General features: G+C 48.0%; 1 protein-coding gene across 1 annotated transcript; it reads right to left on the reverse strand.

Moving 5' to 3' along the window:
* Window positions 1–1,673: 1,673 nt before the first annotated feature.
* LOC123404759 (coleoptile phototropism protein 1) lies at window positions 1,674–5,462 on the reverse strand. The gene is made up of 5 exons (XM_045098703.1): window positions 4,956–5,462; window positions 4,707–4,871; window positions 4,518–4,587; window positions 3,554–4,184; window positions 1,674–3,456 (listed from the first exon to the last, which is right to left on the reverse strand). Exons 2-5 carry the CDS (start codon window positions 4,823–4,825, stop codon window positions 2,081–2,083), a joined length of 2,196 nt encoding a protein of 731 aa, XP_044954638.1. The 5' UTR covers window positions 4,826–4,871; window positions 4,956–5,462; the 3' UTR covers window positions 1,674–2,080.
* Window positions 5,463–17,495: the final 12,033 nt, after the last annotated feature.

Consider the following 17,495-nt stretch of genomic DNA (forward strand, 5'->3'; position numbering starts at 1 on the left):
GTAAAAAAAACCCTAGGACTTAGGAGGAGAGATGTGTACTGTACCAGGCAAGGCAGGCACAGTGCTTCCGGTGGTGTCACGTCGTGGCCAGATAAGGGAGATGACGGGGCCATGTAATCCAGCTCAGTGACGAGGCCCCATAATTTCCTGGATGTGCGCCCATGCCATCCATGGCGCATCTGAGCGCGCATGGATCTCCATCCCTCCGTGGAAACACAAACATAGGTGCACAACTCATGCTGAACACGGAGAACACCAAAAATCCAAGAGATGGGAAAAATATTCAAACATGTTAAATTTCTTTTCATCGAAAAGTTGATTGATGTGTGTTTCTCGTAAGTACGAATTTCCACGATGAAATCACGTGCGTGGAGGTCTGAGCAGAAATAAAAATGATCCTCTCAAACGTTGTTTCTCAAAGCATTTTGGAATGCTGATTTTTTTTTTCTCTCAGACATCAACGGTGCGCAAATTTACATACATGTAAAACACACATCAATGTTTGTCAACGAAAATCTAGAATTTTCTAGGTTTTTATTCTTTTTTTTTCATTTTACTGTTCGTCATATACCACATGAACTCAAGCTAAGAAGAGGACTTTCGAATCATAGGAGTACTTTGTTTCTTCAAAACTCATCCCCACCGTTAGCTACCAACCTTACTAGAAGGGTTTGCACGCTTTGCTGCTTTATTGGTGTTGTTGGATTTTTATTTAAAAAATACTCCCTCTAAGTCAAAATATAAGGTGCATTAGTTTTTAGAAAAGTAAAACCTTAATAAGTTTGACCCAATTTATCGAGATATGTGTCAACATTCACAATATCAGATTGTTATCATGGATTCATCATGAAAAAAGATATTCATATCTTATTATTTTAGTATGGTGGATGTCCATTTTTTTGGCTCTGAACTTGATCCAAGTTAAAAAATGATTTTGAAAAAGTCAGATATATGTTTTGGAACCAAGGAATTATTTGGTGTTGCGCGTGGGGGAGTAATACACTATTTAGGTGGGCCTCTTGCAGTGTGATTCTGTGCTATCTACTAATGAACTCATACAATTATAAAAAAATACTGATGAACTCATATTGGTATGGGACATGAACCTTTAGTCTATGGATGTACATACATCCTATATGAACATTATTTAGTAATTAAGTAAAAAGTTTAAAATTCCTGAAAATATTTTGAAATAAACTTGGCCTTTCATTATACTTGTAAAAATTACTTACCCAATCAGAATTCGATGACATGATTTTAAATTAGAGACATCAAGTAATTGTAAGACCTTAGAGCATCTACAGGCGGACCCCTGAAATGATCCCTCATATGTCCGCGGACACGTCCAATGAGTAACCGGACGGACGAGAGAAAGAAAAAAAATAACCCAATCGAACACATCATATCGTCCCTTTATGTCAAGGATGTCCACGAACCCTCATATCCATCTCAAATATAGTGAGGATATGAAGGCTCATGGATGCGACCTCACCCCAAACCATCCTTCCTTATTTATTTCTATTTTTTATCTCTCTTTTTCTCCATTAATCACGTGCAAGTGACCGGACATATGAGAAAAAAAAAAGTATGGCTGCGTGGACGGATAAATAAGGGACAGGTCACTAAGCGGACGCGTCTACAGGCGTTTACGGATCTGAATTTACAAGTCATGGCTGAAAATGCTCTTAAAAGTTATGGAGAATATCGTTATAGAGAATTACACCTTGAAGCTACTAGAAGACTAGCAGTGATGTCCATGATTATGGAACCACAGAGGTAGAAACCGGATTCCCGCCAGATTCAAAAACATTCAAACAAACCAATTGCTGCAACTGCACACAAGCAAATCAAGTGGCAAGCCAACACACAGTCGAGATCCCAACGTGATTAATCCTCAGTTCCTCACGAGCCATCACAAATGCAAATCCCACAACAAGCACCCTTCTCCTAGATCGAGTAGCACGCTGCACAAATGGAAATCACAAGCAAAACTCCATGAACTGCATCTAATCCTGGTCCGTCTGCTCTGCTCTGCTCCGCTCACCATGAATGAAGGAAGGAAGCTCGATCGATTGGTCCATCACGAGATGGAGTTCCTCCACCTCCTCTGCGCCTTCCTGGCCGCCTCGCTCTGCGCCGCCGCGTGCCCGTGCCCGCCGGGCCCCGCCGCCTCGGCGCCCGTCATCTTGGCCAGCCTCCCCAGCTTCTTCCACCCGTTGCTCCACGCCGAGGGCCCCTGCTGCGCCTTGCCGCCGCCGCCGCCGACCTTGCCGCCGGGCTCGCCTCCCCCCGGGGACTGCGTCACCTGCTTCTGCAGCGCGTCCATGTCGTGCTGCAGCTCCAGGTACTTGGCCTTCATGCTCTCCAGCTCGAACTTGAGCGTGTTGATGTCCTTCTTTGCCGCCGCCCATCCCTCCTGGAACGACTGCGGCGTGGCGTCCAGCAGCTGCCGCCGCGTCGGCGCCGCGCCCCCGTCCGGCGCCGCCTTGATCGCCGCCGACGACCCCGCCAGCGCGTTGCTGATCTTCACCTGCTCCGAGAAGAGCACCTGCACCACCACCCGCAGCGGCAGCCGCTCGTTCTGCGCCGCGTGCATGCACGCGTCGAACGACAGCTTCTGGCAGTCCATCACCCGGCACAGCCGCTTCCGCTCGTGCTCCGTCAGCGCCGGGTGCGCCTTCAGGTACGAGTCCACGGCGCGGTACAGCCCGTCGTCGCAGGTGCGCGCCGACTCCGGCAGCGACTCGGCCAGCACCTGGAACTTGGTCAGGGAGAGGTTGCGGTCGCGGGACACCTCCGAGAGGTAGCTGTCCAGCAGCCGGGCCACGCGCGCCTTGGCGTTCAGCCCCAACGACGCCGACGACGACGATGCCGCCGCCGCCGCGCTGGCCGGGGGCATCCTTGCGCCGGCGGCGGAGCCGTAGTACTCTCTCTCCGGCTGCGCGTGCGCCTCCCCGCGCCCCGGGCTGTACGACACCTGCTCCGTCTGCTCCTGCACCAGGAAGTGCTCGACGAGCCGCTGCACGAGGTCGACGTCGTAGGCGGTGTCGGCGCGGCCGACGGAGGGGATGAGGAGGTCGGGCAGCGCCGCCTGCTCGAGCTGCATGCCGACCCGCTTCTCCAGCTCCGTGACGAGCGCCGGGGCGGCCTTGAGCATGATGGCGAGCCGGAGCAGGCGGAGGAGGAAGCCGCAGGAGACGCTGTCCCGCTGCGGCGGGATGATGCTGATGAGGCTCTCCACCACCATGCGCTGCTCGCGCGCCGGCGCGCTGGTGGCCACGTCGTCCTTGCCACCCGGGCCGGCGATGATCATGTGCAGACCGCCGGCCGCCGAGACCTGCGCCCACTGCTCGTCCACGCCGCCGCCGACGGCGTGGGGCGCGTCCTTGGTGAGCCCCGGCAGCCATTTCGACGCGTAGTGGGTGATCGCCGCGCCGATGAGGTCGAACCGCATGCCTGTCCGCCGGCACAAAAAAGTCCAGACTTTAGAAAAGACAAATTTGTTCGTCCCAAGTAAAAAGAAATCTGAATCAAATCTAACGTACGCTGTTACCTTTGACCTTGATGGCGGTGACGACGCGCACGAAGTGGTCGATCCGGAGCACGGACACGTCCTCGAACCACCAGTCGGCGGGCGGCACGGGCTGCCGGCCGGGGCTGGACTCCTTGGAGCCGCCGCCGCCGCCGCCGACGTTGTTCCAGCGGGGGCTGGCCGTGCCGGCGCCGCTCCTGGGCGGGCGGCCGCCGGTGGCGCCGGTGTAGGCCCAGCGGACGCCCCTGGGGTTGGCGCAGGCCTTCCATGCGATGGACTCGCTGCAGCGGCGCACGATCTGCAGGTTCTCGGCCCACGGCGAGAGGCCCTCGCAGCTCTTAAGCACCACGATGGAGTCGCGCCAGGAGGAGAGCACCACGTAGCTGAGGAACGCCTCCGTCTTGAAGATGAGGTTGCCCTCCTCCAGGTCCTCCGTCATCTCCAGGTACTCGGCGGCGCAGCGCAGCCCGGAGATGTTGGACGCCGTCAGGTCCACCGCCATGCCGTAGCAGAACCTGGCCGCCAGCTCGAACGAGTCCGCTCCGCCCGGCAGCTCGTCCAGCTCCGCCACGGCCGCGTCCTGGTCCACCGCCGCCGAGGCGCACTCGTAGATGACGCGGCCCATCTTGCCGCTCCGGGAGATCATGGGGTACTGCTCGCCGTCGGTAGCCGTACGTACGTGCACCGATCATCAAGTTAATAAACAGTTTAAAATTTTGGTTGGATACTGTTGAATTGAATTCAATTGAATCAACTTGTGTGTAGATTACAAGGACGCGCGCCAAAATTGTTGTCCTTTTGAGACGCAAGAGCGGATTTAATAAGAAACTCAAAGTCTTCTATAAGCGGCACAAATGTCTAATGATTGAGCTGGTGGCCGGGTACCAGTACCACTGGTAGTCTAGCTAGTACTGATACTGCTACGGAATTGTGGACGATGATTCTGCTCTGTTGGAGAGGAAAAAAGGGTCATGCACGTACGTACCTTGTGAAGATGGAAGCTCACATCGCCCACTTTGACGAGCAAATCGCTGGGGATGTCGCTGTTGACATACCTGCTCGGATTAAATCGCAGGAGAAAGAACAAGACGATCGACGATCAGGTGAACGAAGCGCACACAAGGAAATGGAAATCAGCCTACATGCATATTTGGTTCTGCTTCCGAGCACATACCAGGACTGATCTCTGCGAACGAAGCCGTCGTTCTTGAGCCCGTCGTCGTGGCGGCCGGAGCCGCCGCCGAGGACGGGGACGAGCCCCCGCTCGCCGGCGTCGCTCTCCGACTCCCACATGCTTCTCCTCCTCCTCTCCTCTCCTCTACGTGGGGCTTCGCTGCTTCTGCAGAGCATGCAAGACCAAAGAACGTGTAAATATGCATGTATGCTCAAATATGCCACGGAAGTTAATTACTGGACGACATACGTGATGCGTATAGCTAGCTAGCTCGAAATTCTCCCGTTTGATCGATCTGGTCTTGCAGCTGGAGCAGGACGACTTGAGATGAAGAAGAAGACAGCTGATGACGAGCGTGAGCGTGGTGACGTGTGGATCTGTGGGGTGAAAGCAAGGGTGTGTGTGTGATGGGAGAAGGAGGAGGAGGAGGAGAAGAACGTCGAAGATTGGTCCCGATCGATGGATGGGGTTTATGGGGTGAGATCGAGAGACCACATGGCGTGTTTGTTTGCTCTGCATGCCCCCCTAGCTGCGCATGTGTCGCGCGCCCAGCCAGCCGGCCTCTCTCCCCGTCCCGTCCACCATCGTCTCCCTGCAGGAGCTTGTCAAGCTCGATCACTGTAACCTTTCTACTAGTACCACGCAGGAGTAGCAGTCAGTAGAGTAGTAATTAACTGATTAATGGGGTCTGCCAGTGCCATCCCTCTCCTCGTGTGCAGGAGTGTCTTAATTTGGCCCTGTTTGGGCACGGGCGACGCTCCACAGGCGTCCCTTTTGCTGTCGGCAGGTACCGCCGGCCGGCCGGTCATCTTCTTTCAGGCAGCTGACGGTTCAGGTCACCCGGAAACAGGAGCACGCATGGTCACCTACGTAGCTCTCAGCAGCAGTGCTGGTGTGGTGATTGATGCTGCTGGAGAGCAATGATGCGCCCGAAGCTAGCGCGGTGCGTCGGGGGTGGCTGGTAAATGGGAAGGACGAACGGTTTGGGTGTAGCATCCTTCGTTTTCATGGGGGAAATCGTGTGCCCCCGCTGGTGCCGGATGCGCCACACCGGTCGGCATCGTCAACAAGAGACGACGACGTAGCTCATCGCGCTGCCGCTCGTGCGCCCATATGTACGTCCATGCCACACTGTCACATGACTATAGCGACATTGTTTCTTCTAGTCCGCTCCGGAGAAGGCTGGGCTTACGCACACCACCATCCCTTTTCTTTTGGCGGTGGTCCATCGTCTTACATTATATTACCCCCCTTCCAAATTTGTTATACATATGAGCTTAGATTTAGACGTATTTTAACACGTTTTAGTGTTAGATATACATCCGTATCTACGCAGACGTAAAAGAATTAATTTTGTACGGAGGAATTAGTAACTTCTGGACAGGGTCTGGTCACAAAATCATCACTCAACCGGACACCTCAAATCGAACCGAAACGTCTTGGTTGTTCGGCATCCCTTATATCTAGCTCATATGTCCGGTGAAGATAAGAAAGCCCGGACGTATCCACCACACTGGGCTCCTCACGTCGCGGAGGAAGAGGATGCATAGGAGGCATCAAACATGAAGGTTGAGCTCGACGGATTTGCGTGAAGGACGCGGAGACGGAGTTCCAACACACCCAAGCCGTGGAGGCGGCAACACAGTTTGAGGTGAAGCAAGCGGTCATCCTAGACTCAATCGAATCTAAATAGGAGGTGGCGTCAAATCGTCATCGCCCACCTTGCTGGTGTGAGGTAGGAGCAACTCTTCACAAACATTGGAAATGAGGAAGAGAAGCCAGAGCTTCGCCCTCCGTCAGTGACCATGAGACTGGTATGTCCGGCAAGGGAGCATCTACATCTTCGACGATGACAAGTAAAATTAGGGTAGTCTATTTGTTTGTTTCATGTAATATGATGTACATATGATGAAAACATGGAATGCGATTGAAGTGACGGATAAATGATAGGAAAGCCAACTTTGTCGACGGATGCATACGGACATCATGTGAATGTTTAGGGGATCAGATTTACTCAGTTTGATTTTAGATGCTTTAAGATGATGGTGGAGTAATTTGAAGACTATGCCACTATTATGCAGGGTGAAAACCTTTCCTCAACTTACATCTAGGGTCAATCTTCAATTTTGACTACCTTACATCCATTGTTATGACCCAATGAGCATCTATACCTAGTAATAAAGAGGCTATTGTTTTCGTTGTAAACCCACCGCGGCATTTTTATAAAAAAACCTCTGTAATTTTTGTTATTCAACCCACGCTCCATCATTTATCTGCAACGTAAAAGGAAAAAATGATTCGCTGCAAAAATTATACACGTACGCATCGCCTCCTCCCGTCGACCCTGGGCCACCCTGACCTGTGCCCAGGCCGCCGCCACACCACTCGCCGTCGCGGCCGACCTCAACCGCCACCGCTGCCGATCTCAACCCACCCACCTCCGCGGCCGTACCTCTCCCCGCTCACTGCCCCCATTGCGGCGCTCGAGCGCATCGCGTCGACCCTGGTCCACCCTGGCATGTGCCCAGGCTGCTGCCACACCACTCACCGCCGCGGCCGACCTCAACTACCACTGTTGTCGATCTCAACCCACCCGCCTCCGCGGCCGTACCTCTACCCGCTTGCTGCCCCCGTTTTGGCGCTCGAGCGCAGCTTGTGGATCAAATCAACGCGACAGCTACAGTGACTGGGGATGATGCGTCTGCTCGATGTAGAATGGCGGCGGCGCGGCGGAGCGAAGTACTTGCAGGTGGAGGCGGGCCTCCATGGCTGACATGGGGAACTCCAAGGTTATGGCGCGGCAACGGCGACTCCTTATGGCCAGATAGAGGCGCCTAACCCTTGCTCCCCTCATCGTATCCCCTCCTCCGGCAGGAACTCATCATCTGGTGAGATCCCCTCCCCATGCCTCCAACCGTGTGCCAAGCACCGACAAGAAATTTTGTTTTATGGGATTTGTTTGCTGATGAATGAATGTATTGAATGTAAGATTGTATTGTTGTAGAGACAGAGAATGGAACACCACCTTCAGTTTGTCATCTGATCCCACATTCTCTACCCCATGAGTGAAATAAGATAACAGTCCATTGATCAATTCACGTAGCCTCTTTGTTTTGCTTTGCTTGTCCCACTCAATTTCTCATCATGGTGGAATTAACAATGGATGGGTTGATTTCTCAACAAAATAGGATAGGACTGACTACATTAGTTAGTTAGCTTATTATTTTATTAAATTAAAATAATTATAAAAAGATTAAAAACGTGTGGTATTTTTTTTCTTCTGTTGCAACGCACGGTCCCTTTTGCTTTATACTGAAGTGCGTACAATGTCTACAAAAATCACATCACAGTTTGAACTCCTCTGCATTTTTGCATGTGCCGTATTGATCTCTCATGGAGAAAAAGTAGTTGAAGAAAAAAAAACATTTTCAAGGGACACAAGGAATCTCGTAACTATGTTGTGCACTGCGTTGCTCTTATTATTACCCGTGGTACTGTATAATTGTACTTATATTGATAGTAAGTTGATCATGTAGTATTACTGCACATCTTAGCTTCCTTATTCTTCATGCGCTTCAAATTATCATATACTCTCTTGTTGGCTCAGACCGCACCGTCGAGTACTTTCCGACGACCCGCGACGACCGACGACGAACGACGATCAAACAACGCCGGCTAACTCGGCGAATTTCTTTTACGCCGAGACGCACCGCAATACAAAGCTGGTTGAACTTGGCTCCTGCCCCAAGCAAGCTAGCACCACACAGCCCTGATAGATTCTTTTGATACAGAGACGTACTAGTACTAACTAGATTACGACTGAAGCTAGTCTAGGTAAACGATCAGGTTGATCGATTCTTGCTAGTACCTCACGTACGCGAAACACTCGAAACAATAGTTTGCCACGGGCACGTATCGTGCCCGATGAATAACTTTATTGCTTCCTCAATCTCATGATCTGGTTCTTAGTACAGGGGTATACATGAGTATATATATTAGATAGCTAGCCTGCCAACTAATCGTAGTTCTACTCATGATTGAACTGGAAACTTACACGGACACGTATATGCACGTATACTACAAACACGGACAGATACACGTCGTGGTTATTCCTAACAATCACCCCTTAAACACGACGTCGTTATGTCACAGCTCCGACGTCGATCCTTCTTCGCATCTCGAAGAACTTCTCTCGATCCAAAGCCTTGGTCAGCAAGTCTGTCAGCTCATCATCGGTGCGATTGTAGTTGACTTCCGTCTTCTCTTCTTCCACACAGTCCTTCATGTAGTGATACATCGTATCAATGTGATTGCTCCTGTCATGCCGCAATGGATCCTCGCGTAGAAAAAATATAGACTCGCTGTCAACATTGAGCACCACTTGTTCCGGATCTCGATTCATGAGATCACCGTGTAGCCTTTCTAGCCACACACACACACCTTGACACTCTGCTTCACTTGAAGTCGATGTCATCATTTTCTGCTTTCGTGATAGCTAGCTTACTATGCTTTCACCAAGAAAATATGCCACGTCCGAGGTACTCTTACGGCCGTCAGCAATTCCTTCCTTGTCACTACCTCAGTAGCCGAGTAGTTTCACCATCTCCTTCTTGCTCAGCTCAAGATGAGGTTCCATTGAAGCATCAATTGGATTGCAACCTTTCATGCCATAGTTTTCAAGTACCTTCCTTGTGTATGCCTCCTGGCATAATGTGATCTCTTTCGGCTTATGATGTACCTCTGGTCCGAGGTAGCAACTCAAAAGACCTAGATCATCCATCTTAAAAAGCTCCTTCATTTGTAGCTTGAACTTTGTAATCACCTCTTCATCTGCTCCAATAATCAATAGATCGTCGTCATGGATGCCAACTAGTAGATGATCCCTTCCTTCACCTATCTTGTACATTGCATGCTCTAGTGGGGCTTTCTCAAATCCAAGAGAAATCAAAGTCCGATCAAGTTTGATGTTCAACGCCCGAAGATCTTGTTGTCGCCCATACAAAACTTTGTGTAGCTTCAATACCTCGTGTCCTTCTCCCTTTTTGATGAAACTCGGTGGTTGATTCACATACACATCTCCTTCGTTCAAAATCGTGGATTTTACATCCATGTGATGTATCTTCCATGGTTCTTGAGCCGCGAGAGCGATGAGTAATCTCATTGATTCCATCCGTGCAACGGGAACGAACACTTCTTCAAAATCGACACCTTCCTCTTGTATGTACTTTGTGACTACTTGCTTCGCTTTGTGCTTCACACACCCTTCAGCATCCTGCTTGATCTTAAATTCCCACTTGAGGTCTATGACTTTTTCATCATCCTTGGGAAGATCCAGAAGATCCCATACATTGCTGTCGCAGATCGACCCTAACTTTTCTGCCATAGCATGACGCCAACACTCCTTCGTATTTGCGTCTTCGAATTCCGCCGGTTCCTTGGCGTTTGCTAGACATTGTCGCCCACTCTCTTTCACTTTTACCGGATCAATTAACACCGGTTGTAGCTGTACGGGTGTAGGTGATGTTGTCCTTTCCTTCATTACCATCAGAGAAAACCAAATTACTTCAGGAGATGCCAAAACTCCAATTTCTGGCACTTCTTGCCCTTCCAAAGTGCTCTCTAGAGAAGAACCTGCAACGCTTGGGCTGCCCCTTTCCTGCCCACCAGACACTAGGCAAACTTCTGGCCGTTCACGTGGTGGTGTGCTGCCTTGAGAGGAGCTGCCATGTGAGGCGTCCTGTTTGTGGCTACCTCGGCTTGCTTCAGCCACGTTCATTGAGCTACACTCTGGAATGCACCCTCGGATAGATATAACGCTCGCTGCGCTACCACGCACGGGTGACACGGCTGCTTCAGGCCGAGCGTCTCTTCCTTCCCGATGTTTGAGCATACTTGGATTCCTGGTCTTTAAACGCCACGTACGTCGAAGTGACATTCGTGTCCATAGCACCGGCATAAATTTTAAAATTATCTCTCGCGTCAGTAGCTTCGACACGAGTTTTGGAATCACCCTTCATGCTTGTAACATGGTCGCTTCTTCACGGCCGAGCGCACGCAATGAACGCTTCCTTGGCTCCAGCAAAGATATCACTTACACCCGTAGCATTGATGTATGTTTCGAAATCACCCTCCGCATCCGTAGCATCGATACGGGTTTCCAAACCATGATCTTGAGAGCAAACTTTTCCTTCACGGAGTGCGGCAATTTCTTTAGCCGACACTTGAAGAATTGGACCCTCCTCGTCCACGAGTTCACACATCAACATCATGTCACCTTCATCTCCTTGCTGAACCATGAGCGCCTTCTCCTTCGGAGGATTCTTGCACTTCGACTTGAAGTGCCCCATGATGCCGTAATTGTGACACTTGATCATGCGCTTGTCGAACTTCTTCTTCTTTTTCGGAATGCCATCACTGGCGTCCTTCTGACTTTGCTCGTTTGGCACATGATCTTGGCGAGCGTAACTGCTAGAGCCCTCACCTTCTCTCCTTGAGTCTAGCGCCTGCCACTGAGCCCGCGTGAGCATGACAAGCTAATCGTTCCTCCTATCTTCGAGACTGTACCGCATGCGCTCGTCATGAGCCTTGTAGCGTCTCACGAGATCATCCATGGAGAGGGTCTCGAGATCGACGCACTGCTCGATCGCCGTGACAATTTGCAGGTACCGGGGAGGAGCCGCGCGCAAGAACCGACGGACTAGCGATGCCTCCGTGAGGTTTTCTCCAAGTGCGCGGATCCGATTGACGAGAGTAGCAACCCGTGAAGAGAACGCGTCCACGGACTCATTGTCGCCCATGACCAAAGTCTCGTAGTTCCTTAAGAGAGTTTGGAGATTGGCTTGCTTGACGCGGGTGTGTCCCTCAAACATGAGCATCAAGGTATCCCACACCTCCTTCGTCGTTTCTTTGACGATCACGTGTTGAAGGACATCCATCGGCATCACCGAATAAATCGCCGACACCGCCTGCCGATCCTTCCGATGCTCAGCTCCCTCCTTCTTGAAAGCGTCGTCTCCTGGATCGACTGCATCCCGCAACACGTTGGCGCGGAGACCACACTCCATCAGGGCCTTTCAGACCCCGAAGTTCTCACGGTCAAATCGTGGGTCCTCTAGGGCATATTTCCAACAAGTCCTTCCAAATCTTCTCCCAATACGTGCTCCCCTTTTGCTCCATGCCACTTATTGGATCCAATGTTGTGTTCAACCAAGAATGAACCAACAAGATGTCCTCATATCTTGAGAAAGCAAGCCCTCTTGCCTTCGGCGTCTTGCCCTTCTTCTTCTTTTTGGTAGGATTGGGATCGAATGTTGCCATAATCACAAATACGCCGGTCTCCTCCATTTCATATTTCACATGGGCCAGATCTTCATTCTCCTACACGTTAAAGGTTTGCAAGCAGTCATCTTGTGCAAACTAGTGAACTATACGAAATATTAATCATTTGGTCGGACACGAGCAAACGTATACAGTCTTGTTGAGACATTTCGTCGAACATGTTGTGTGCAGCCCGGGCGGTGGGATTGCCCGTGCTCACCCGCTCCTGAACGAGCTGCGGGGACCCACACTCTTGGACCCGGAAAGCTCTTCGGAAGGTCCCACTCGGCTGTCTCATCCTCCTCCTCCACGGTCTCGACGGTGCCGGACGACACAATCTGCGTTGGCGTTTGCATGGATGGGGTAAGGGAAGCCCGGCATGCCGGAGGAGACATCTCGTCGACGACGCCCACATGTAGTTGTGCGGCCAACTCCCTCTGTCGCTGCTGGTGATGACGCAACTTACGGACAATGTTCTCCGGCTTGCAAGACGAAGCGGAGGAAGGCCCGCCGACGAACGAAGCAGAATGCGTCTCCGTCGCGGCTGTCGGGGTGAAAGACATCACGACGACGGATCAGGACAGGTGGTGACGATGGAGAGCAAGGGTGCCAGACGATGAGGGGTCGGGCGCGGGAAATGTTGGCGGGCGGTGGGAGGAGGAGGAAGGGTTTGGGAAATTTGGTGTAATTTAAGGTAGGACCGGACTATCTCGTTCGACGTGGTAGGCATGTCTGAGCGCGCCGAGGCTCCCCGTATCCGCATCATATTTGGGTTGAAAATAGGGTGTCAGTCAGCCCGGACGTTTGAGGTCGGTTTAAAAGGTCCTTGTGGATCGATTTTTTGTCATTGAACAGGACCGGACGACGTTTGAGTAGGATTTGAGGTCCGGCTGTGTACTCTTGCAAAAGCCTCCACCAATGGCGCTCCCGGCCATTCCTCCCTGAGCAACCTCTGTTTCAAGATTAATTTCGACTGAAAGCCTGCCTGCAACTTGGTTAGAAACCCATAGAAAATTTGATCGAGGACGTCGGTCCTTCCTTCCATCCATGGTTGCGTTGGATCAGAGCGCGAACGCGCGACGGCTGTCGTCTCCGTCGGAATCACGGCTTCGCCCGATCGAAGACGCCTGTCATCCCTCTCCTCGGAATGCGGGGGCCGATCGCCTCGTTCCGGCGCCGCGCCCGGCGATGCCGGCGATCTCTCGGATCCGTCGCCCCGAACGTGGTGCCGCCTGGAGCGAAGATCGCGCGAGGATGGGAACAAAACGTTCGCCATGTCCGAGGCCTAGGCCTTGACTAGTTCCGTTTCCTAGGACGGGCCTCGACTGGCCTGGAACCCTGGACTGGAGATTTGGCGTATCCGTTGTTCCGATACGCTCATCATACGCATAGCAATTGGTTTTGGCAAACCTTTTTTTTCCTTTTATTGGAGGGATGCAAAGCTTGTTTTCAAGAACGCATCAATAGAAAAATCTCGTGTGGACACACCATGCTTGTTTTTCTTTTTTTGAGAAAACGTCGGCATTTTATTTATTGAGCATAAAAGTTACGTAAAGTCTTCCAGATGCAATCCGAAGCAAAATAAAAAATACAAAGACCAGAGAAGTTCATACACGACTCAGCTAAAACATTACATTACAATGCCCAAGAACATGCTTGAAGACCATTGAGATGAGGCCGGTTGACACATGTTTGATATCAGCCACAACCAAACCAACTGACGGACGACCTGTCCTAAACTGAAGAATGGAGGCGTTAAATCAGTGACAGACAATCCGGAGTTGTCATAGTTCTCCTCACGAGCCAAAAATACCGCACGGCGCAGAGCTGCTGCCTCCATGAATTCAGGTTGCATCCCCCTTGTAAAGGCTCACAACAAGCAACAGTGCAATGCCCTTCATGGTTGAGTGCTTGGTTTTGCATGCAAGTGGACGCGTGGAGATAACCCATCTGCCTATAAAATAGGAAGAACTAGGCTGTTGAGGATAGCATGCATTTTTCTTCTCCTTTTTTCCTTCCCTTTTTCTTTTCCCCTTTTCTGTTTTTCATTTACATTTTCTTTTGTATTCATTTTTAAAAGAAACATATGACATTTTTCCTGGTCTATTGCGCAGCCGCCGCCGCCTCCCCTAAAAAAATTAGGATTTCTTCACCTTTCGTCGACGTCGGCGTCGGTCCGCGCGCCTCCCTTGGTCTTAGGACCATGAAGACGGTATGGATCCCGACCCTTGTCAGTGGGAGGACTACGTTCTTGGACATGCTTTCGAATTTTGTTAGAGTTTGTGTCCTTGAAGATGGAATAAGGTTCTCCCCGTCAAGCCCCTGTTTTGGTGTTGCATTTAACATCGTCAGTGGGCGTATGGATGTGTGTCTCCGGCGGATCTGTCTTTGATGGATTTGCTTGAAACTGTTCGTCGTTCGTTTATGTTCGTGCGTGTCCAGGTTGGATTGTTTTGATCTACGTTACTCTTCATCGGGAACGGAACTAGTCAAGGTGTAGAAAAAACCTTGCTTCTGGCTTCGATTTTTTTCTTTCAATTTTTCTGGGTTTTTTATTAAAAATATTTTGTATAAATATATTACCATGGATCCAGTTTCAAAGGTCTTGACGTGAGAAATCCAAGATTTAAGATGGTTCATAATTTGGACACATGGTTAAAAACTATAAATGTTTTCAGTAAATGAATCTATAAAAAAAAAGTATAATTCCCAGGTTGCAACACCTGACGCACATACAATGTGACACTTGTTAGCGCTTGAGAAGGTGTGGGTGCCTTTATAAGGAGTATCCCTTAATTAATGATTTCGGTAAAATCATGACCAAACTGCCCACCCCGGTTGGCAGCTCCTCGGATCTGCATATAAGGCTTGCACATTACACACATGGCCCTCGGCCTATTAGCATATTGCTCCCCGATTGGACCGGCCCGGTGCGGCCACAATCCTTTAACCCTTTTATCTCTTCCATTTTAGTTTTTGATTTTTACATTTCATTCTTTTTTAGTTTTTCTAGTATTTTGAAATAGTCTTAATATACATTGTATGCGTGTAAAAATGCTAATCATGCATTTAAAAATATTAAATTTATAGAAAAACAATGTTTGCAATGTATCCAAAAAGTAAACATACAAAAAAAGTGTGAATAAAGAAGACATTAAAAGGTTGTAAGTTTTAAAAAACTGTTAATCGTGTATTTGGAAAATGTTAAACTTTTATGTAAAAAATGCACCTGACGTATAAAATATATGGAATGCGTATGAAAAAACTAAAATTAAAAATATATGTTTTCGAAAATGTTAATCATTTTCTCCATAATGTTCAAGTAGTATATAAAAAATGTTCCTGTTGGATAAGGAAAATGTTTATTGTGTACAGAAAAAGTAGATATAAGAAAATATAAGCTGTAAAAATGTTAGTCACGTTTTTGTAATATATTAAACGTGTATATAAAATATGTTCCTGGTGTAAATGTACGAATATGTATTGAAAATTCGACTTAAAAAAGATATACTATCATGATGTTAATTATGTATTAAAAAATGTTCACACAGTCAAACAAATTATATTGAAATTTTAAATATTTATTGGCAAAAATATTGACCATGTATTCTCACAAGTGCTTGTAACATGTTTAAAACAAAATATAGATCATATATATGGGAAATGTAAAACCTGTATCAATAAAATGTTTCACATGTACACCAAAAATGTACATAGTGCACTAAAAATATTAAATATTTGCTGAACAAAAATAAATAAATGATGTAAATCAGCAAACAAACATATACTCCCTCCGTCCAGAAATACTTATCATAAAATTGGATGCATTTTAATGTATTTTAGTTATAGATATATTCTTTTTATCAATTTTTACGATTAGTAATTCCGGACGGAGGAAATAGATAGCAGAAAAAACAAAACAAAAAAGGAACCCAAAGTATAACAAAGAAAAAAAAAGTAAAATTGAAATAAGAAATAAAGAAAACCGAAGAAAAGAAAGACAACAACAAACCGAAGAACAACAAGTGTACAAAATAAAAGGAAACAAAGAAAATGACAGAAAACTGATGGAAAAAAACAGTATAAAAAAACCAAGAAAAAAAAGAGAACTAAAAGAATACAAAGAAAAAATAAAGAAAAGAAAAAGGGGGCGTGCTACACGGTCCGCCATGTTGCAAGCCGTCAGATCTGGTATAATTCAGCATCGAGTTTTTTTTTTAACTTTTACTACTTTTACAACATAGGTTATGTTGCATAACTTTGTTTGCAACATAATGTTGCAAAAAATATTTGTAATGAAGCTTCTGCCGCATTTTTTTTACAAAAAAGGTAATGTTGCAGATTTTTTTGCAACACAATTTATGCTACAGAAATTTTTGCCCACAGCGCCACATCGTCATATTGCCACTGTAAAATTCCCCATGTGTCAGAATCTTGGAGGATATTGCGCCGTCATATTGCCACTCTAACATTTCTCATGTTTCAGAAACATGAAGGATGTTGCAAAATCATAGGACTTGCGATGTGAGGGACTATCCGACATGTGGTTGGTTCTTGATGCGATGAACGCGAGGCATAGAATCGGCCAAATGATTCTAATCATTTCCCAAAGAAAAAACCCACTGATAATTGATAAAAAAACAAAGAATATCGATGAAAAACATTATAGCCTAAGTAAAAATCGGAAAATCAAAGACGACCATTGAAGAAATAGAGAAAAAAAGAAAACCACATCGAATGCAGTGTGTGGGCGAATGATTTTTATTTTTGACAAATGTGGGGGCGAACGAATGGGCTGGCTCGACACCGTTAAGGAAGCAAGTTATCGAGCCGGCCCGTGTTGTTGTACCTGTGTGAGCTACGACGGGGAGTCACTAGTTAGCAAGGGTTCCTTCAGAGATTCGTAGCGAGCGCTCCCACACACCGCTGCCACATGTCGCGCTCTGAGCGCTTCCTTTGAATTCATTTTTTTTTTACTTTTTCGCATGCGTTTTCGGCTTTTTAGATTATTATTATTTTGATTTTTTTGGTATTTCATTTTTTCACTAGTCTTTCTTAGTTTTTTGACAGGAAAAAATTAAAAAACAATTCGCAAAAATATGTTTTTTTTTCTGTTTTTTCGCAAGAGACGTGGTTTTGCTTCCATAAGAGACACAGTTTTGCCTTCGCGAGAGGCAGTCGGAAACGAAAAACACTTTTTTTGCGAGAAACACAATTTTGCTTCCTCGAAAAGCACGGTTTTGCCTTCACGAGAGACACATCGAAACCTCTCAGAAAGGGAAAAAAATAACACATTTTTTTTCATGAAAGACATGGTTTTGTTTCTGTAAGAGGCATAGTTTCGCCTTCGTGAGAGGCACATTCGTGCCTCTCGGAAAGGAAAAATAACGGGTTTTTGCGAGAGGCATGATTTTGTTTTCACGAGAGACACAGTTTTGCCTTCATGAGAGGCACGACCGTGCTTGTCGAAAA

This window comes from Hordeum vulgare, chromosome 6H, assembly GCF_904849725.1.
Source record: "Hordeum vulgare subsp. vulgare chromosome 6H, MorexV3_pseudomolecules_assembly, whole genome shotgun sequence".
In the NCBI taxonomy this organism is placed as follows: Eukaryota; Viridiplantae; Streptophyta; class Magnoliopsida; order Poales; family Poaceae; genus Hordeum; species Hordeum vulgare.